Source organism: Aethalodelphis obliquidens, unplaced genomic scaffold (genome assembly GCF_003676395.1).
Source record: "Aethalodelphis obliquidens isolate GAN/ISIS:26980383/991018 unplaced genomic scaffold, ASM367639v1 scaffold71, whole genome shotgun sequence".
Lineage (NCBI taxonomy): Eukaryota > Metazoa > Chordata > Mammalia > Artiodactyla > Delphinidae > Aethalodelphis > Aethalodelphis obliquidens.
This window is the reverse complement of record NW_020838015.1, coordinates 502,242-524,160: the sequence shown is the minus strand read 5'-3', so window position 1 is coordinate 524,160 and position 21,919 is coordinate 502,242. Positions and strand designations below refer to the sequence as shown.

Below are 21,919 nucleotides of genomic sequence, written 5' to 3'. Positions count from 1 at the left end.
GCAAATCAAAACTACAATGAGATATCATCTCACACTGGTCAAAATGGCCATCATCAAAAAATCTAGAAACAATAAATGCTGGAGAGGGTGTGGAGAAAAGGGAACACTCTTGCACTGCTGGTGGGAATGTGAGTTGGTACAGCCACTATGGAGAACAGTATGGAGGTTCCTTAAAAAACTACAAATAGAACTACCATACGACCCAGCAATCCCACTACTGAGCATATACCCTGAGAAAACCATAATTCAAAAAGAGTCATGTACCACAATGTTCACTGCAGCTCTATTTACAATAGCCCGGAGATGGAAACAACCTAAGTGTCCATCATCGGATGAATGGATAAAGAAGATGTGGCACATATATACAATGGAATATTACTCATCCATAAAAAGAAATGAAATTGAGTTATTTGTAGTGAGGTGGATGGATCTAGAGTCTGTCATACACAGTGAAGTAAGTCAGAAAGAGAAATACAAATACCGTATGCTAACACATATATATGGAATCTAAGAAAAAAAAATGTTATGAAGGACCTAGGGGTAAGACAGGAATAAAGACACAAACCTACTAGAAAATGGACTTGAGGATATGGGGAGGGGAACAGTAAGCTGTGACAAAGTGAGAGAGTGGCATGGACACATATACACTACCAAACGTAAAATAGATAGCTAGTGGGAAGCAGCCGCATAGCACAGGGATATCAGCTTGGTGCTTTGTGACCACCTAGAGGGGTGGGACAGGGAGGGTGGGAGGGAGACACAAGAGAGAGAAGATATGGGGATGTGTGTATACGTATAGCTAATTCACTTTGTTATAAAGCAGAAAGTAACACACCATTGTAAAGCAATTATACTCCAGTGAAGATGTAAAAAAAAAAAAAAAGAACAAGTGGAGAAAACTGGAATGTGCTTGGGCAGGGGGTGCTGGGGGGGATATGAGAAATTGGTTGGTTATCAGAAGGTACAGGTTCCCAGGCTTAAATGCTTGCCATATCCCCCAATGTCACGATAGAAATGCTGCTGAGAAGCACAGCAGCATCCTTTATCCATTTGTTACTGAACAGAATAAATCTTCACTTCCAAGTTCCACTTTTCCTTTCTGTCTTTTAGGGGACACTACTGATGTCGCACCCAGATCCCCTCAGATCCATTGTACCAGGCTCCACACACGCATCCCTAGCTTCTGGGTGCTTTTCTGCTAATGGCTTGCACCTATGACCTTCAGAGATTTGCCTTTAGCACTGGAGGCCAAGACATGCCTTAAGGTGCGCCTCGCCTGACCCTCAGTTAAATCTGAATTTCAGATAAACAATCAAGAAGTTTTTAGTATAAAAATATACTACTATTTACGTAGTATATGAAAATAAGATTTCATGAAACATGCTTTTTAAAAAGTTCTTTATCTGGAACTAAAACTTACCTGGGCATCCTGTGTCATTATTTGCTAAATATGGAAACCCTGTCTAAGGGAACCTACAGACAATGACTGATTGGGACAGAAGTGCAATGGTTCAGTTGCTCAAAATGGAAAAACCTTTATGTTCCAGAATCCCTTGCAGGATCAGGCTGTGTTCTCAAACTCAGACCTCACCTGAGATAGCACATTGCTTATCTTCCTCCGTTTCTTTATTCTGTCTTTCTTATTCCCTTACTCGTTCCTCCTGGAATCATTTCAATTAACAAATTCCTCACTTAGGAATCCTTGCCTGAGGGTTCGTTTCTAGGAGAGTAAGATTTAAGATAGATATCTCACAAATCACACCATATCGACAAGTCATCACAGCGTGAAAGGAATTAGGAATCACTACCCTGAAGAGCATTCTGTTTATTAATTATAGTTCACATTTACATTCTTTTTAAAAAATCTCATCTGCCTCATGTGTCAAGTCCCTAGCAACCAGTGAAGAGCCATTTGCCATGTTCCTCTGAGAGGCTGCTGAGGCTTGACTAAGCCATTCACACATTTCCCTGCTTTGAAACTACTGAAAAGAAATAAACTCTAACCAGGCATCTACTGAAACATCATTTCTACTCTGATATGTTATGAGTTTTAAAAAAGGATGCCCAAGCCCAACTGCTTCAGGAAAAGAGCAACAAACTATGAAGAAACATGCACTGAGGAAGAGAAAGGGGAATTAATTGCTAAGCTAGGTCAGGTAATAGACCAAAGAGACCAGAATCTTGCGGTTCTCTTTTGGGGAACGTACTGTTCCATATTAAAAAGGATTTATAGGGAGGCTGCAATTCTGCTTGCAGAACCTAAGGAGAAAAGAGTCTGCCAGCTTTACCACTTGGCTTTGCAGAATTATTGCAGCTCCAAGCAAACAAAAAGAAGCTAACATCTTTACGTGACGGGAGTGAAGAAAAGATGGGCCACCTCCTGCCCCAACTTTTCTAAGGAATAATTTGGGGACAAGGTAATTCATCTTGCTATGGCAGTCCATTAATGAGTCATCACTGTGATAAATACATGTTCTAGGAAAAGGACATGTTGTTCTACTGATCTCCCAAACATCCTCACTCTCTTCCTTCACGCGAAAACGTTGTTCTTGGCATGCTTCAGCCGAAGCACCCTGACTGCTATATTCTATCTATAAACCATCTCGGGTATTTACAATTTAAAATATAAAATCTACTTAGGGACGACCTTCCAGTTTACAGCAAGAAAACCCCTGGGTCAATGCACCAGTCCTTGGTGAAACAAGTCCATATGGCTCTATAGCTTTAACTGCATGGGTCCGTTTATACACGGACTTTCCTCCCACAGTAAATACTGTAGTACTACACGATACACAGTTGGGTGAAGCCTTGGATACAGAGGAACCGTGGATAGAGAGGGCTGACTGTCAAGTTATACTCGGATTTTTGACTGGGCAAAGTGTGTGTGTTGGGGGGTGGTCGGCCCCCTAACCCCTGTGTTATTCCAGAGTCAACTGTATTTATACCCAGCAGTAGTTAAGACACAAGGAATAAACCTAGGCAGGTAGATTCTGAAAGAACGGCGTAAGCAATGTGATACTGGAGAGCATGCCCCTTACTCTTGTTGAGTAACTGTAAGACAAATTAATTTAAAATGCAATAATTTAATGTTTGTTGGGCCAGGAGACTTTAAGTGTTTTTAACGGGGGACTCCATCTTTCCTCGTTATGTATATATATTTTCCCTTTTAAATGCCAGCCTGAAATATGAACCAAGAGGGCTCCTCCACTGAGTCCCCACGAGGCTGAACAAAAATAGCAACACTGGGCTTCCCTGGTGGCGCAGTGGTTGAGAGTCCGCCTGCCGATGCAGGGGACACGGGTCCGTGCCCCGGTCCAGGAAGATCCCACATGCCGCGGAGCGGCTGGGCCTGTGAGCCATGGCCGCTGAGCCTGCGCGTCCGGAGCCTGTGCTCCGCAATGGGAGAGGCCACAACAGTGAGAGGCCCGCGTACCGCAAAAAAAAAAAAAAAAAAAAAAAAAAAAAAAGCAACACTAAGCGAGATGCTTATCATCTCTAAATAATCTTGATGACTGACTGAGAGTCAGGAATTCAGCAATCAAAACCCAAAATGAGCTTTTTTCTTTATATAAAGTTTTCGTGGGACACGACAGGGGGCTACCCCAAGGGAAGTCAAAGGAAATGACTTCAAGGACAAACGCAACCAGGGTTTAAAGTATTTTTTTTATCATAAAGGAAATAAATCTACATTCTTAAAAATTTGGAAAAGAGTGAATACAGTGATAATCTTTTGATAGTGGATGAGAAGTGATTTATTTTATGCTTATTTTTTTCTGTGCAGTTTTACATAAAGTGACACTGGTTTAGAGGAATACTACAGGGCAGGGGTCCGGTAGCGGTCCGCAGCCTGTTAGGAACCGGGCCACACAGCAGGGGGTGAGCAGCCGGCAAGCGATTGAAGCTTCATCTGCCGTTCCCCATCGCTTGCGTTACTGTCGGAACCCCCGGGGAAAAATTGTCTTCCACAAAACCGGCCCCTGGTGCCAAAAAGGCTGGGGACCGCTGCTATAGGGAAAAAGGTATCAGTATAAGAGTACCTGTGCTCTTAATGAAACATGAGGGTAGCTCTTTTTTCTCATCATTGCCTTTGATAATACACCGGTTGTGAAAATAAGCCTTGACTTATGCCCCAACAGGATAAAGAACATCAAGCCTGATATGAAATGACTATGCTCTTGGCTACCCTTTCTCTCTTTCCTTTTCTTGACAAGGTGAGAGCTCTATGCATAGGAGATTTGAGGAGCTGGCCCACTGACAACAAGTTAGAGGTGGTGGAACTAGAAAGAAGTGGAATTTATGGAAATTCTCTGAGGCAATTCAAATGAAATTATTTTTAATTTTTTAAAAGCTGCAGGGGACTTCCCTGGTGGCACAGTGGTTAAGAATACACCTGCCAATGCAGAGGACAGGGGTTCGAGCCCTGGTCTGGGAAGATCCCACATGCTGCAGAGCAACTAAGCCCGTGTGCCACAACTAATGAGCCTGCGCTCTACAGCCCGCGAGCCACAACTACTGAAGCCCGCGTGCCTAGAGCCTGTGCTCCATAACAAGAGAAGCCACTGCAATGAGAAGCCCACGCACCGCAACGAAGGGTAGCCCCTGCTTGCCACAACTAGAGAAAGCCCGTGTGCAGCATCGATGACCCAACACAGCCATTAATTAATTAATTAATTAATTAATTTTTTAAAAAAAGCTGCAAGGAATGTATGACACTTAGAGGTTTCTTTTTCAGAAGCTTAAACAGAAAAATATCAAGAAATCAATGAAAATAATTTATTTTCCTGGATCTCTCTATCTGAACTGCAGCCCTGAGTCCCAAAACATCAAGTCTCAGCCGTGCAGGTAACACAGATGATTTCAATAGCTGTAATTCCAGAAGTGTAAGTGCTTTCCATTTCAACTAAAATATATCCTCCTGGCTTTTCACATTATGCGTTAGATCTCCGAGAGGGAATACTTTACAGGTGTCCAGAAGCACTGTTTGGATGGAAATTCATCAACCTTATCCTCAGGCTATCCCATTGGCCAATCTGTATGTGTCTTACCTGTCTGAACCGGGGGCTGACTTTAAACTCCGAAAATTTTGGCTGTCTAAGTCCAAGCTGTAGCTCCGCCCACTTTCAGTTTTTGAAGTTACAATTTCTCCTCTGGTTGCTGATCTGAACTTGCTAAGAAGAAATCTGAAATTATACATATATGTATATATATATATATTTAAAAGCAAGACAAGAAAGCATTTAAACATATCATTTCAAAAATACCATTTCTTGTACTTTCAACAGTAAATAATTCTTCTTTCAAGCAGACTTGGGGCTGAGAAATTCTGGACAGTCCCCAGGGCTTCTGCAGTAGAGTGTCAAAGGTTCTGGTAGGCTCCCAAGGCTGTATCAGTTGCTGGTAAGCCAGGCCTCTGTCCCTCCTAAGAAGACGACCATTGACTTTGGGGACTCGCCACTGTCACCTGAGAATGGAGAAGCAACGCCTGGGCAGAGCCTGTTTATAGGATACTGAGAAAAGGGAGCTTGAACTCACCTTGCTCAGAGAGGAGAGCTAGGGTGATCCTCTGAGACCAACTGAGGTAGCAACTTATTAGACCGCAGCTCCCTGAGAGCAGCAACTCTGTTCTTCTTGTTCCCTGCTAGGTCTCCTGAGTTTAGAGAGATGCCTGGCACGTACTAGAACCCAGACAATTCTTGTGGAATAAGTGACGGCACCCATGTCCCTGGGGTAATAAGTTTGAACAATGGAATGGCTCATACCAGATGAAATCTGATCGCACGCCCATTGCACTAAATTACTAGGAACTTAAAAAGAACTTTTCAGAAACCAAGATTCAAGTCACAATCCAGGCTACCAAAGGCCTCAAACATGGATCTTTCCAAATGCACTTGGATTAAAAAACCAAATGCACTTGGATTAAAAAACCAAAGCTATATTCTTTTTGTGATGGTATCTGGAGAGACCAGTTCGTTTACTTTACAGGCTCCAGTTTTCTCAGGGGGAAAAAGTATTCCAGAGGTACTGGGACAATCTTAATAGAATCTGCCGAGTTGTTTCTGTTTCAAAGACCACTAGAAGAATGTCTCGTCAAAGTGTCAGAAGCTTTCATCTAACTGGAGAATTACATTTTTGGTGAGAATAGCAGTTAATATAATGTCAATTTATGCTGCTCTGAGAACCACCTTGTGCATGTCCTTACCTCTGCAGTGCTGCTTATGGTGCCTCCTCCACCTGGAATCACTGTTCCTCCTCTTTTGTTATCCTGGCCCCATCCATCTTTCAAAGTCCTCATCAAGTCCCACTTAGAATTTCATGTCTTTCCCAATGGCCCCTGTGCCCTCCCGACATCAATGATCTAAGCCACTTATTTAATATTTAATTAATTATTGGGACTTCGCTGGTAGTCCAGTGGTTAAGAATCTGCCTTGCAATGCAGGGGACGTGGGTTCAATCCCTAGTTAGGGAACTAAGATCCCACATGCTGTGGGGCAACTAAGCCAGCATGCTGCAACTACTGAACATGTGAGCCACAACTAGAGAGCTCGTGTGCCGCAACTACAGAGCCCACGCGCGCTGGAGCCCATATGCCACCACTAGAGAGACGCCCGGAAGAGCCCGCATGCCGCAACTAAGACCCAGACCCGATGCAGCCCAAAAATAAATAAATAAATAAATAAATTTAAAATTTAAAATTTAAATTATTTATTTCCATATTCTATCTCTTGTAGTTAACTCCTTGTCTTGTTGTTTTAGAAAGGCTTTCAGGCAGCTCATATTGTCATCTTATGTTTTTCTAAAATCCTTCTGTACAAATTAACTTTTCAGGTGTGGACCTTTGAACCTTTTCTTCCCGACTAGGTGTTATATTCCTTGAAGACAGAAGTATCCGATGCCAGTTTTGAGTTCTAGCAGGGCTCACTGTTGTCTCCTAGCTCCAAGTCCGCCATTCTGTAACCCACACAGTGATGCCTGGCCTGGGGTCTGTGCACTACAGCTCCTAGAAGCACTTGTGGGCTCTGAGTTTAATTCAATCAGACCACTGATTCTTTTCGATGGGCCAGGCACCATGCTGGATACTGTAGCACAAAAGCAAAAAAGACACTGGGCCAGCACTAAAGGAGCTTACAATTAAACGGGAGTGGTATTGAGTTCATTTACTTTACATTCTTGTGCAGGGAGGGGCTTTGTGTCACAGCGCACCAAGTAACGAGTGACGAGTGACGCACGGGCACAAGGCACCGAGTGACGAGTGACACATGGGCACAAGGCACCGTGGGAGCCTCGAGGAGTGACAAATGGGTTTAACGTGGTAGGAAGACTCAACACATAGGATGTATGGTCCCTCTAGGCTATCTTTCCCGTTCATCTCTGCTAATTAACAAAGACATGGTTAGTCATGAGTCTTTGAGTCAAATGACATTTAGGTTTCACGTCTACTCACAGTTCCAGATTCTTTAAAAAACGAAACAGAACAGAACAAAATGGACTTTCTGTAGCGACAGATGAAGGCTCAGGCACTGGCAGCCCCTCACATTGGCTCCTGCTGAGAACGAAGCCACACTACCCAGAAAGAACCATAAAGCCACTTGGTGTAGATTAGGATTCTCACTCCCTCGGCCACAAAACTGGCCACCGGTTGCCTGAGAAATGGAGACTACAACAGGCAGGGCTGTAAGGCAACAGTTTGCCTTTTGGGTCCTTATGACCTGCATTTTGGGGGCCACTTGACTCTCCCTGATGGAACCTTCTCACTCCAAGCTTCCCAGCGCCTCCCTGAATCTTGTGTCCCTGTGTGCCTCCCATTCCTATTCTCAGCACTTGACACATATTTGCTTTCTGAATGAAGTCAGTGAGGTGGGCAAATGATTTCTTCCTTAAGGAGGCCCGCATTTCAAAGAGGGGAGACAATGTTTTAAGCCCTATTAATAAATCTCTGATTTGGAGGTTTCAGTTTGCGTCAGCACTCAGGTTGGGTGCGGGGGAGGTATGTTGACCCTACAACAAAGGCAGTTGTCACCTCCTTACAGACAAGACTGGCCCTAGCATGAAACCTTCTACCCAGAAGTAAAGGACCAGATATGTCAAGTGAAAGAAAAACTCTTACAGGTTCAGGTCAGAAGGGACCTTTATCTAAAACTGAAAGTAATTAAAACTGCATTTCCTGAGGAGAATGATAGGAGAAGGTTACCTCGGATGAGTCTGTGACCTTCTCTGGGTCACTTAGGTGACATTAGACTTGAGAAACTAAGGCATCTATTTCACAGGTGACTGGAACAAAGGTCAAAGATTCCCTTGAAGAGGCTGGGTCTTACCCCTTTTTCCTGGGCCCATCGTGGCTGGCCTTCCGCCAGCCTTCCGCAGAAAGCGAAGCGTCTGACTTTTCTGCGCTCTGGTGGGTTTGTTCTTGGCTTTGTATTTCTTCAGCTCCTCATGAAAGACAACCAGAAGACAAATTTACATATGAAGTGGCCAGAAATGAGAGCAATTTTCTATTCTTCATTCACTTTCCTACATTAGCACAGGACACAGAAGTCTAAAAAATTGGCAGTGATGTGCCCATCCACGTTTCCCGGTCACGCACTTATTTCTAATCTGTTGAGTGTTCCACAGTTAAGTGAGGACTAAGATTGGGGCTCATCTGTGGGGGTTTTGCTGAGATAAGCTTTCTAGGGGTGACTGCAATGGAGCAACTATACATGATCCCTCTGCAAATATTTTTAGGGAAGGGGAGCCTGGTTCATGAGAACTCCAAATCCCTAGAGACTGAATTTTAGCGTGGGATTCTAGAAACGATACCCTGATTTTTGAGCACATAAGCCAGACTTCCCGGGAGGGCCAACACCTGTGGACACACCTCGTGACTTGAGAGACAGTCTACACTCTGGAAGGTGCTGAGGTTTGAGCGGAGGAAGCAGCCAGAGCTAACTGCTTACTTCTAACTCCACTCTGTCCCACTGTGGCATCAGACCTGACGTTACCCACCTGGGAAAGCCCTTCCTTGCTACTGTGACACCCAGAAGTGGCACTGGAATCAGGTCCAAGCCTCCCAGCCCTACCCGCCAGACTTAAAAATAAGGGCATTTGTCTCCAGTGTCTGAAAGGGGAGATACCCTAGGAACAGACCAAAAGACACCTGCTCCACCTTTACTACAGCATACCTGAGAAACATGATCCTAAACACAGGTTCACTCAATATTTAACCAATTAAATTGTAGTCTCAATGCACAGAGTAATGTTCTCAAGGGGGGGTGTTATTTGCATTTGGTGACAGTATAATTCCTCATTGAGTGAAACCGTCTTGTGCAATTTCAGGCCATTTAGCATCTCTAAATGCCATTAATTCCCCCATAGTCATTGGGACAATCAAAAATGCGCCCTTGCATATCTCAACACTCGCCTAGCTTGATGGAGGGGGGCACAGTACAAAATATCAGCCCCTGTTTGAGAATCACTGGATGAGAAAAAACAACATTTAAATGAAATCTGAAACACATCCTGTTGAAAAACCAAGGATTGATTTCACAATGTGAATCATGTAATTCACCTGTTTTATGTTACTTTCTTAAATGTTTAGTAAAATATTGGAAGTGCATTCAGGAAAAGACCCGTCTGTGATGAAGATAAATGCCTCCCCTGAAAATCTCAGTGTGTCACATATATGAAAAATCACTGTGGGTTTTATTTTCTACCGACTTCCTCTTCCCTTGTATGAACTGCAGATTTAGATTTCATGCCACTGAGTTTTGAAATGACCCAAGGGATTCAGGAAATTCAACTGTTCTCATTTGCTACATAATATAGGGAAGGTATTTAGCCTGCCAAAATGAAGGTTAAAACAGTTTTGCTTCAGTTACCTGGACTTCTTCTTAAGATGGACTGTCGGACAACATCAGTGCCCAGAACACTGACGTGCTTGAAACGCTTTGCCTTTTCTTCAAAAAACCATTCACCAGTTACAATCCTTAGCTGCCTACTCAAAAGAAAAGAGGACAGCATTGGAATTCAATTCTTTAGCCAAATAAACCCTCAAAAATCCTTAATTAAGTAAAAAATAGCCTATAGTTATTTATAGCCTATAGGCTAAAAAATAGCCTATAGTTATTTATAGAGTCCATCTCAATCTTTGGAGTATATTATGGTGATTTTAATGGCCACTATTAGTTGCATACGTACTATGTACCAGGTATCTGCTAATTGCTCTTCATACTCAGTATACTTTTATCCACATAACAACCCTCTGTAAACATTATTATCCCCATTTTATAGAGGAGGAAACTGAGACTTAGAGCAACAAAATGATGTGTCTCACACGTAAAGCCAGGATCCCATCCCAAGCAGTCTGGCCTATAACTCAAGTTCTTTTTTTTTACATTTATTTTATCCAAGTATAGTTGATTTAAAATGTTGTGTTAATTTCTGCTATACAGTAAAGTGATTCAGTTATACATATATATATATATACATTCTTTCTCATATTCTTTTCCACTGTGGCTTATCACAGGGTATTGAATATAGCTCCCTGTCCTACACAGTAGGACCTTGTTGTTTATCCATTCTATTTATAACAGTTTGCATCTGCTAATCCCAAACTCCCAACCCATCCCTCCCCCCCTCCCTTGGCAACCACAAGTCTGTTCTCTGTCTGTGAGTCTGTTTCTGTTTTGTAAATAAGTTCATTTGTGCCATATTTTAGATTCCACATATAAGTGATATCATATGATATCTGTCTTTCTCTGTCTGGCTTACTTCACTTAGTATGATAATCTCTAGATCCATCCATGTTGCTGCAAATGGCACTATTTCATTCTTTTATGCTATAGCTCAAATTCTTAACCACTGCATCAGTGGGTAAATAATCTTTAATGACAACAGTGGGCAACAAATGAAGGTTTTGAATTATAAAGGGGCCATGATCAGACTCTGTTTTCTTTCTTTCTTTCTTTTTTTTTTTTTGGCCATGATGCACGGCATGCAGGATCTTAGTTCCCTGGCCAGGGATAGAACCTGTGCCCCCTCAGTGGAAGCACGGAGTCTTAACCACTGGACCACCAAGGGTGTCCCAATCAGACTCTGTTTTAGCATGATACCTTGATGTAATATAATGACTGAGTTAGAGTAAAGAGAGAATGGGACAAAGAGACAGGTTGGCCATGGCAACAGTCCAGGAGAGAGATGGCAAAAGCCGAGCTAGGGCAATGGCAAGACTAATAGAGAGGAGGAGACAAATTTAAAATGTAGGTGGTAGAAGGACCTGTCTGGGTTTCACAATCAGTTGAATGTGGAAAAGAAGGACCTTTGAATAATCACACCCATCTGCAATGGTTACACAAACCCTTTACCCCAGTTACACAGACCTATTTACCATTCTCAGAACATGGCCCATGTTCACTTACTACTTGTCCCAACACCTCTATGGAGGACTGTAATGGAAAATGATGAGGTTGAAAGGTAGGATTGGGTCACATAATGGGAATCTCTGAATGTCAAGTGAAGGAGTTGGAATGCCGTTTTGGAGATGCTAGGGAACTCCGGCAGTTTTTCTAAATTTCAGGTTGAATCACAGCATCTCTGGAGCATTGTAAGGGGGAGAAACCAGAAGCAGGAAGGCCAATGAAGAAGTTATTGCAACAGATAGGATAGGAAATGATGAAGATGTGAATCAGGGTACCATGGGGGCAAGAAGTGAAAAGAAAGATAAAGATACTTGGGCCACGATGAAGCAGATAGGTTAGGGAGTCCCTGGAGAAAGGGAAGCAGGAATGGCTTTCTTGACGTAGAACCCATTTTGGCCTAAGCCATTTTGTGATCTGAGCCTGGCTAAAATACTTGCCCTGGAACAGGTCTCAGTAATTAATGATCTTAAGGGAGGGAATGCAGAAACTAGGGAGGAGCAGTCAAGAAACAAAAGTGCAGCCTTGGGGCAGGGTCCTGGTTCCTTAAGAGATAAACATAATATCTTTGAGTTCTGCAGGAACTAAGGCCCCCACCCAGGTGGAGGATGGAATGATAATGTCGCCCCTCCTGACTTCAATCAACTGAAGCTTGGACTCTGTCGACTTGCTCCAATTCTATGCTGAAGCTCCCTCATGAGTATGCATGTACTCTTAGCTTAAAGCTTCCCCAGTTTTGCTGTTGGGGAGACACTCTTTTGAGAACGATCCCTGGTGTTCTCCTTACTTGCTTCAAGTAATAATAAATCCTTCCTTCTTCTCCCCATCTTTGGCTTGGCTGTGTCTATTGGCTCAACACCCACCAAGAGGCAAACCCAGTTTTCAGGTAACAACTGAGGATGAAAATCAGCAAGATCGGTGACAAGTCTGACATGGTGGCTGAGGCAAAGCAGCTAGGAGTCAAAGAGAGATTTCTAGCCCTAGAGTATTATATCCATGAGATTCAGTACCTGGTTGGACTTAGAAATTGACAATTGGATCTTAAATATAAAAAAAAATCACTCCAGAAAAATATGTCAATTTGTTCTCCACAGCAATTATCCTGAACTAGTACTGAATGTAGGAAACAAAGGTAAGTTATCTATGAAACCCAGTTCTACTACTGGGAAAAAAGTGAAAATGTCATCCTTGGAGCAAATTATTCATTGAATGGCCATAGCATGTACATCTCAAATTTCCTCTCAAGTGGCTAGATCATCTACTGAGAAGCAAGGATTATTGGATTAGCTCCAAAACTGTATAAAATACACCCAAACTGAATACTTGAATGGGTTAAATTATTTCTGGATACATCTTAAGTGATCTAGACTTATACATTAGTACTTATGTTGGAAATCTACGTGGTAATTGTTCAATTCTAAATTCTAAAGATGTTGCCTCTAGATTCCTGTCCCTTAATTATTCAATCAAATGCTAATCTAGGTACTGCTGTGATTGAACTTTGCAGAGGGAACTGAAGTTACCCATCAGCTGACCTTAAAATAGGGAGCTTGTCCTGGATTATCTAGGTGGGCCCACTGTAATCACTGAGCCCTTAAAAACAGAGGAAGAAGAGGAGGAAGTTGGATACTGAGATGTTGCCGAATGGGAAGTCAGACAGATTGCAAACGTGAGAAGAGGGCTCTGAGATGTAGAGGTCCATATGCAAGGATCAGGGAGACAGGCCTCTCGGAGCAAAGGCTGGCTCTTAGCTAACAGCCAGTGGGGAAACAGAAGCCTCGTTCCTACAGCCACAAGGAATCAGAATCTGCCCATGAAAATGAGCTTGGAAGTGGAATCTTCCCAGAGCCTCCTGATAGGAGCTCAGCCAGCGGACACCTTGATTTCAGCCTAGTGAACCGAGAGTAGAGAAACAAGCCAAACTAGCCTCCTGAGCTACGGAACTGTGAGACTGAAACCGAGCAGGACCCTGTGGGGCTCCTGGGCACGGAAGCCTTTCTGTTGTTTCTTGTTTGTAGGGAACAGACTACAGCCTCTGTGACCTTCCCTGTGTTCCAAAGGGCAGATTCGAACAGTTGCTAATCAGCGGAGGGAGGAGATGCAGAGACAAGGGAGGAGCAGTCAAGAAACAACAGTGCAGCCTTGGGGCAGGGTCCTGGTGCCCCCTCAAGGGATACACAGAACAGTATCTTTGAGCTCTTTACAGAACTAAAACCCCCAACAAATGGAAGATGTCAGCATTGTTCATTCCAGAGAAGACCACCTGAGGCCAGATTAAAGGAACCAGAGAAGCTCATCAAGAGACTACCTGAGGCCAGATTAAAGGAGTGCAGGCCCTGCACACACCCTAATCTTAACAGCAACCCCCTCCTTGAACCACTGCTATAAAACTCCTCACCAAATCCTCTCAGGTTGGGACAACAGTTCTTCAGGGGCACGAGCCTGCCATGTCCCCCTTTTCCTGGTAAAGCAATAAAGCTATCCTTTTCTACTTCACCCAAAACTCTGTCTCCAAGATTCAATTCGGCACTGGTGCACAGAGGCCGAGTTTTCGGCATCAAGATCATATGTTTACATTGTTCTAAGCTGCTAAATTGTGGCCATTTGTGATGGTGGCCACAGAAAACTAACAGAATCATTAAACATAAAAACCTATTTGTTTTAGTATTCAACTCAGGAAATGATTTGCATGGGTTCTAAGAAGATACCTATGAAAAATTCAGAGGAAGAATAGGGCAGAGGTAGGCAAACTATGGCTTGTGGGCCAAATTCACTTCACTACCTGTTTTGTACAGCCTACGAGCTAGAGATGGTTTTTACACTTTAAATGGTTGGGGAAAATCAAAAGCAGAAGATTTCATGACATGTGAAAATTAATATGAATTATACTCAAAAGGCAGTGTCTATTAATAAACTTTTATTGGAACACAGCCATGCTCATTTGTTTATGTGTTGTCTCTGGCTGCTTTTCTGCTACAACTGCAAACTTGAGTAGTTACAGCAGAGACCACAGTGCCCACAAAGTCTAAAATACTTACTGTCTGGCATCTTATTTTTTTAAAAGTTTGCCAACCTCTGCAATAGAACCAAGAATTGACACAAAAAGAAACAAGAGCAAGGGGAATAATACAGATCAGCGATAGAGAACCACCTAAGAGAGGCATGCCAAAGCCTCAGCTTGTATTTTTTGTTTGTTTGAGTTGGTTTCTTTGTCTTTGTTTTGTGGTATGTTCTTGAGATATAGGGTGAAATGGCCACATCGATGGCCATTTCATGTGTGACAGGGGAAAGAGGGCCACACCAGGTCTACATGCCCCAGGAAATGGGCCTCCATATCATCTTTACCATATATGCCTAGAGCTGCCAACACCTAACACAAATAAGATCTTCCCAGAATTGTCAGTCATTACTTCTTGCTATCCTTATAAGAACAATAACTATAATCCTTATATTTGCTCGACTCAGATATGGACTTGAGTCATTTGTCGTTTCAGAACTCTGCAACATCAGAACAATCTCTTGGGATCATGCCTTTGCCACCTTCTCAAGTCCTGGAGGCAGATGGAAGGCTTAGCTGAAGAACAGGGAGCTAAGGCTGAGTCAGTGTGTACCACGCACCAAGTCATGCATTAGCCACTTTACACATGACACCTAGAATCCTCACTATAAGCCATAAAGTAGCTATGTTATTCTCAATTTGCAGATGAGGAAATCAAAGCTCACAGAGGTTAAATAACTTGTCCAAAGTTATACAGTATTATGACAAAAACAGGATTTATACCGAAAGCCCTTTATATTTGGCAAAATTGTCAGTAAAGAACTTGAAGCTGTCAGGTATGACAAGGCTTTGAGTAAGGGTGAAAACGTACAGAAGCCACGGAATAACATGTAGCATTTCATATGATGGGCTATGATTGTGTGTGTGTGCATGTACACGTGCCTGCAAGTGTGCCTCTGTGTTGGGGGCAGAGTGACAGGAATAAAGGAGGGGTAAAAGAGGAAAGAAAATAAACATGACACCCACTATAAAAGTTATATTCTTCTCTGCCACATCAACCTAATATTTCAGAAATACAAGGCTCAGAATAGACGATGTGTTTCCTATAGGTCATACTCTAAAGAGTGAGTTTGACTGAAATTGAGTTACACTCATTATTTCTGATTAATGATTACTGAGTATTCAGAATTTGCTAGGCCCTAATTTTAACATTAAACTCATGGGAGTTCAAACTTTCACTTGGAAGCTTATTTAAATGTAAAGTCAAGTTGTCCTTAGATTTACAGGGGAAAAATAGGTAATCTTATCCTAAAAAAGAAGAACAGTGACCAAAAGATTCATTTTCTTCCTTTATCTTCTACTAGTGACCAGAGACATCTGAGATAAGACACGCTTATTAGATATGCTGAAATAAGATGAGTTTCTTTCTTACTATTCATAAGGAAACTAGAATTATTTATAAATTTATGCATTACACATCAAATATTTATTGCATTCCTACATGTGTTAAGCCCTGTGCTAAGGCTAAGAGTACAGATGTGAAAAAGACAAACAAGGACCCTGGCCTTATGGAGATGATGGTATATATTTATTCCTTTCTTCCCTTCCAACAGGAAAAGTAAAAAGAAACCCCTAGGCATATTACGGTGAAACTGTAGAACACTACAGATAAAGAGAACATCTTAAACGTAGCTAGAGAGGGGGAAAAAGACAGATTACATACAGAGGAATGATGATTAGGATGACAGTTGACTTTCAGTAGAAATAATGAAATCCAGAAGCCAGTGAAATGATATCTACAAAGCTCTGAGAGAAAATAACTATCAATCTAGAACTGTATATCCAGAGAAAACACTGTTTATGAATAAGAGTAAAACAAAAAAATTTTCAGTAAAATAAAAAGTGAGATAATTAACCATCAATAGAGTTTCACTAAAGGAACTTCTAGAGACTTTACTTCAAGAAGAGTTAATTAAAGTAGATCTGAGATATAAAAAGGAATGGTGAAAAGTGAAATTGGTAAAACACGTGGATAAATCTAAACAAATGTTGATGTAAAACAAAAATGATAATATCTAAATTGTTGAATTGAAAATAAGGTGTGTCTAAAACATAGGACAAAAAGTATATACAAGCCAGGCTGATGATATTTGGAGTTTAAGAATACCAAGTTCCTTTTACTGATTAGACGAAGGCTATAACTAATGATTTATAAAATTAAATATGAATGTTGTGATTTCCAGGGTAACCACTAAAAATAAAAATTCATATAATATCTACACTAGTAGAGAGGATAAAATGGAATGAGAAAAATATAGTACTTCAATCAATCTACAGATAATATAAATAAAAGCAAATATTACAGTAATTGCAATAGAAACAAATGCAAATATTGCAATTACAATGAACATAAGTAGACTAAACTCTATAGTTTAAGAAAAAATATTGTCAAATTAAACTTTAACAATTATATATCATATATGCATAGCAGGTATATGTAGACATTATACATACAGCATATATGTATAGCAAATAGTTAAATACATATAACATATAATTTAAAATAGCAGATACGCTATATAGTCTCATCTTAAGCATACGGACACAGGAAGGTTGAAAGGCAAACGATAAAAAAATATATACCACGTAAATGTTAACCAAAAGAAACTTGATATCGTTGTATGAATAGCAAACAAAATAGACCTTAAGGCAAAAGCATTTCTAGAGATGAAGGGGGTCATAAAAAAACACCTTCAAATCAGTAAACACTAACAGCCTAATAGAAAATTTGGCAATATATAAATAGTCATATCACAGAAGAGGAACCCAAGACAGCCAATAAACCTATGAAAAGATGCTCAACCTCATTAGTAATCAGAAAAATTCAAATTAAAATCATAATAAGATATCCATTTATATCTACCAGTTGGACAACAATTAAAATTCTTCATGATGCCAAGTGTTGGTAAGATTGTAAAGGAAACTTTTATACAATGTTCGTGGAGTTTAAATTGGTACAACGATTATAAAAAACAACTTATCATCTTATAAGGCTGAAAATGCTCATACCATTTGCTGTTCAGTTTCATTCCTAGGTGCACTCCTTACCGGAGTCTTCTCAAACATTTTTGGCAGAGGTCACAGTAAGAAACACAGCTGGTTGCCAGAGGGGAGGGGGGCGAGGGGATGAGTGAATTAGGTGAGGGAGATTTAGAGGGTACAAACTCCCAACTACAAAATAAATGACTCAAGGGGATGAAATGTACAGCATGGGGAATATAGTCAATAATAATGTAATATCTTCATATGGTGACAGATGTAAACTAGACTTATGTTGTGCACCAGGAACTAACATAGTGTTGGAGGTCAATTATACTTCAAAAAAAAACCCCAAACACATAGAAAAAGAGAACAGAATTATGGTTATCGGAGGTGGGGATGGGGGAAAGGGGAATTGGAAAGAAAAAAGTATGTTTTATACCACAATCCAGAAAAAAACTACACACACACACACACACACACACACACACACGTATATATATACTTACATACATATAATTTTATATATGCTGACATTTTCTGTTTCCTTTTTTTCTTAAATGCTGGTCATGACCCACCAATAGGTCATAACTCACAGTTTAAAAACCTTACCCAAGGAAACTCTTGTACATGTTTCTTAGGCCATATGTATAAGAATGTCATAGCAGCATTTTTTTGTACCATTATAAACTAAAACAACAAAAATCTGCATCAGCAAGAAAACAGATACATTATAGAATGATACAACAGTGAAGATGAATGGAATGGTATTCACATAAACATGGATAGATTTCACAAAAAAAACGTTGAGCCAAAAGAGTCACAAATCTTTTGCACAGCAAAGGAAACCATAAACAAGACCAGAGGACAACCCTGAGAATGGGAGAAGATATTTGCAAATGAAGCAACTGACAAAGGATTAATCTCCAAAATTTACAAGCAGCTCATACAGCTCAATAACAAAAAAACAAACAACCCAATCCAAAAATGGGCAGAAGACCTAAATAGACATTTCTCCAAAGAAGACATACAAATGGCCAACAAACACATGAAAGGATGCCCAACATCATTAATCATTAGAGAAATGCAAATCAAAGCTACAATGAGATATCATCTCACACCAGTCAGAATGGCCATCATCAAAAAATCTAGAAACAATAAATGCTGGAGAGGGTGTGGACAAAAGGGAACCCTCTTGCACTGCTGGTGGAAATGTAAATTGATACAGCCACTATGGAGAACAGTATGGAGGTTCCTTAAAAAACTACAAACAGAACTACCATACGACCCAGCAATCCCACTACTGGGCATATACCCTGAGAAAACCGTAATTCAAAAAGAGTCATGTACCACAATGTTCATTGCAGCTCTATTTACAATAGCCAGGACATGGAAGCAACCTAAGTGTTCATCAACAGATGAATGGATAAAGAAGGTGTGGCACATATATACAATGGAATATTACTCAGCCATAAAAAGAAACGAAATTGAGTTATCTGTAGTGAGGTGGATGAACCTAGAGTCTGTCATATAGAGTGAAGTAAGTCAGAAAGAGAAAAACAAATACCGTATGCTAACACATATATATAGAATCTAAGAAAAAAAAAGGTCATGAAGAACCTAGGGGTAAGACGGGAAGAAAGACACAGACCTACTAGAGAATGGACTTGAGGATATGGAGAGGGGGAAGGGTAAGCTGGGACAAAGTGAGAGAGTGGCATGGACATATACACACTACCAAACGTAAAATAGATAGCTAGGGGGAAGCAGCCGCATAGCACAGGGAGATCAGCTCGGTGCTTTGTGACCACCTAGAGGGGTGGGATAGGGAGGGTGGGAGGGAGGGAGATGCAAGAGGGAGGAGATATGGTAACATATGTATAACTGATTCACTTTGTTATAAAGCAGAAACTAACACACCATTGTAAAGCAATTATACTCCAATAAAGATGTTAAAAAAAAAGAATACACAGTATGATTTCCATTTCTATAGAATTCAAAAATGAGAAAATATATTACTTAGGGATATATCCAAGTAGACAGTAAAACCATAAAGTAAAGCAAGGGAATAAAAAATGCAAAACAAGAATGCTCTCATTCTTAAACTGGGTACTGAATACAGACACTCTTTTATTATTGTCTAAACAGTACATGCAGAGTGTCTTGATATGTATGACACTTCCATATTAAAAAAAAGTCCCTCTAGTTTATGTAGGTATTAAGATACTAAACCACAGTGAACAGAGCATTCTAAAAACAGGGGAGGGCTCTTGTATATGATTAATAAGTGACTGAAAATAGCATGTCAAGGCACTCAAAACAGCTTCTTACCACCCCCAAAATCTGTGGGTCAGTGTGGGGTTACTCTGATGTGAATCTTTCCCTTGTAACTAGATTATAGAAATTTGTTAAACTAGGATTGATTTTGAAATGACTATGTGGCAACTGCCAATACCCATGAGACCAAAAGATCGCCAAGAACAAGTTGAACAAGTTGAGGTTTTTGTTCATTGCAATGAAGGAAAACACATGCCACGAAGAACCACAGGAAGTCTCAGTAAGAGGGCGTTTGAAAGGATTTAATATAGAATTTTGGGTTATGGTAGGTAATTATGGGGAGAGTTCAAGGCAACAAGGATTTGCTCTAGATTAGGTGATGTCAGGAAGTGGGGACAACGCTATGACTGGTATCTTAAGTTTTACCAAGAAGATGGGCCAACTAGAAGGCTAAAGCTGTAATTGGTAAGGAGGTAGCAGGAGATTCACATTAGCCAAGAGAGGGGGATGTCTGATACTTTGTGGCTTGACCAGTCACCTTGTTTTGGTCTATGCTTAGACAAGATCATGAAGTATTCTTATTTTCTCTCACTTCATCCTGGTTGCAGAGTGATCGTGTGGGAGGCTGGTGCTCTGAGGTCGTTTATGTCCACCAGGAGAACGCCACAGCCTGCCTGTGAGCGCCAGATCAGCTCCCAACAACATCAAGGCCCACATGTAAATGTCACATCAGTTTCGGGATGTCAGGAGCTGTATTTCTCTTCCTCATAACAAAGCACTATATATTTCCTCCTGCACTCTCTGTGTGTATCTTCCAACCATTGGTACTATCTTCTTTTAAGTTACTGAAACTAATATTTTGTCTATTTCAGTTATATTTCATCTGTTTGCAGTAATCACTACAAATTCATCAAAAACACAACCACCAGGTTCCTCCTTTAAAATTACAAAGACTTTCACAAGGTCATACAGCAGCATGAAATGTCACCACATGGCACGAATATATATAAGATCAGCTCATCAATATCATATTAGAACTATTTCATTTGGGGGATCTCTGTCATGTCACTTTTATCTTAGGGGTCTTTCTGAGTTCAACTGAGGTGCTAATTAGGAAAAATGATCGTTATGACTGTCTTTGTGTTGCATGGCAACTGCCTCAGCTAACATAATCATGTAGAATTTTGTAGGTCTCATTAAGATAGCAACATGAACTAACTGGCTGTGTCGGGGATCCCTTTCATTCTATTTCTATAGAGTTACTTTTAAAACTAGACCAACAGCAACCAACTTGTTAAAACCAGAAGGGGTTGGAGAAAATGTCAAGGGTTGCTCAGCCCACTGTAAGAGGGAGCCTCCCTCTATCCGTCCTTGCTGTAATCGTTTTCAGTGCTACAGCAATAAAATCTCTTTACTTTTATCCAATCCAAGGTAAATGACAATAAAGGTTGTGTTTCCAACTGATTAGAGAATGAGTCACTTTCTGACTCATTTCATCTCTTAGAGGTCACGGTGGGAATTTCAATTTTATGGTCTATTGAACATGGAGACAGCCCACTGGCACTGCAGCATTCTCTCACAACAAATAAAGGACATTCACTGCCAATAAAATATCATTCACACTTCCTTTTTGAAAACCACTCCATGAACAGCAAATAAGATACTTCCAGCACTGACAGATACTGAGACCTCGTAGACTCATAGCTGGAATATTGAAGAAATAATGGTCTCTGTTTTCAGCTTTAAAAAATGAGGAGGGATTTTGTTTATATCAAGTTAAACACTCATCGTGTAAATTTCCAGCTGTCACAGATGCTAACAACTATTAATTGTTGTTGTCAATGAGGTGTAAGAACCAATGAGAGCTCTGTTTCTTCCTCTACTTTGAGACAATAATGTAATAAACTCATCTTCCTCCTTAGACTCTGAAACCACTGAGTGTAGTCCATGTTTTATTCATCTTTGTATCCTTATCCCCTAGTATACCAATAGGTTATCAATAAGTGTTGTAGGATGGATGGACGGATGGGTCAAAGGATAGATCAATTGGATAAGTGGAGAGTTGGGTTTATTAAGTTATTGTTATACCAATAAAAGAAGTACAAGTGAGTCAGAAGTTCTGTATTGATGCATTAACATCTCCTAAGGAGGACATGGAACCTTCAATTTGTTATTATTTATTCTTACACCCTTCTGACAACAACTTGTCTTATAC

The 21,919-nt window shown here is 40.8% G+C and overlaps 1 protein-coding gene across 5 annotated transcripts in view; it reads right to left on the bottom strand.

Annotated features, from left to right (window-relative positions):
* Window positions 1-21,919, bottom strand: part of SYTL5 (synaptotagmin like 5) — a 235,472-nt gene that overhangs the window by 71,526 nt on the left and 142,027 nt on the right. For 4 of the 5 annotated variants that reach the window (XM_027091242.1, XM_027091241.1, XM_027091239.1 and 1 more), the window contains exons 4-6: window positions 9,855-9,970; window positions 8,313-8,427; window positions 5,046-5,180 (exon numbers count right to left, since the gene is read on the bottom strand). In XM_027091242.1, the coding sequence (XP_026947043.1) occupies window positions 5,046-5,180; window positions 8,313-8,427; window positions 9,855-9,970 (366 nt within the window). The remainder of the gene's footprint in view (window positions 1-5,045; window positions 5,181-8,312; window positions 8,428-9,854; window positions 9,971-21,919) is intronic. The other variant, XM_027091244.1, reaches the window with a different exon arrangement.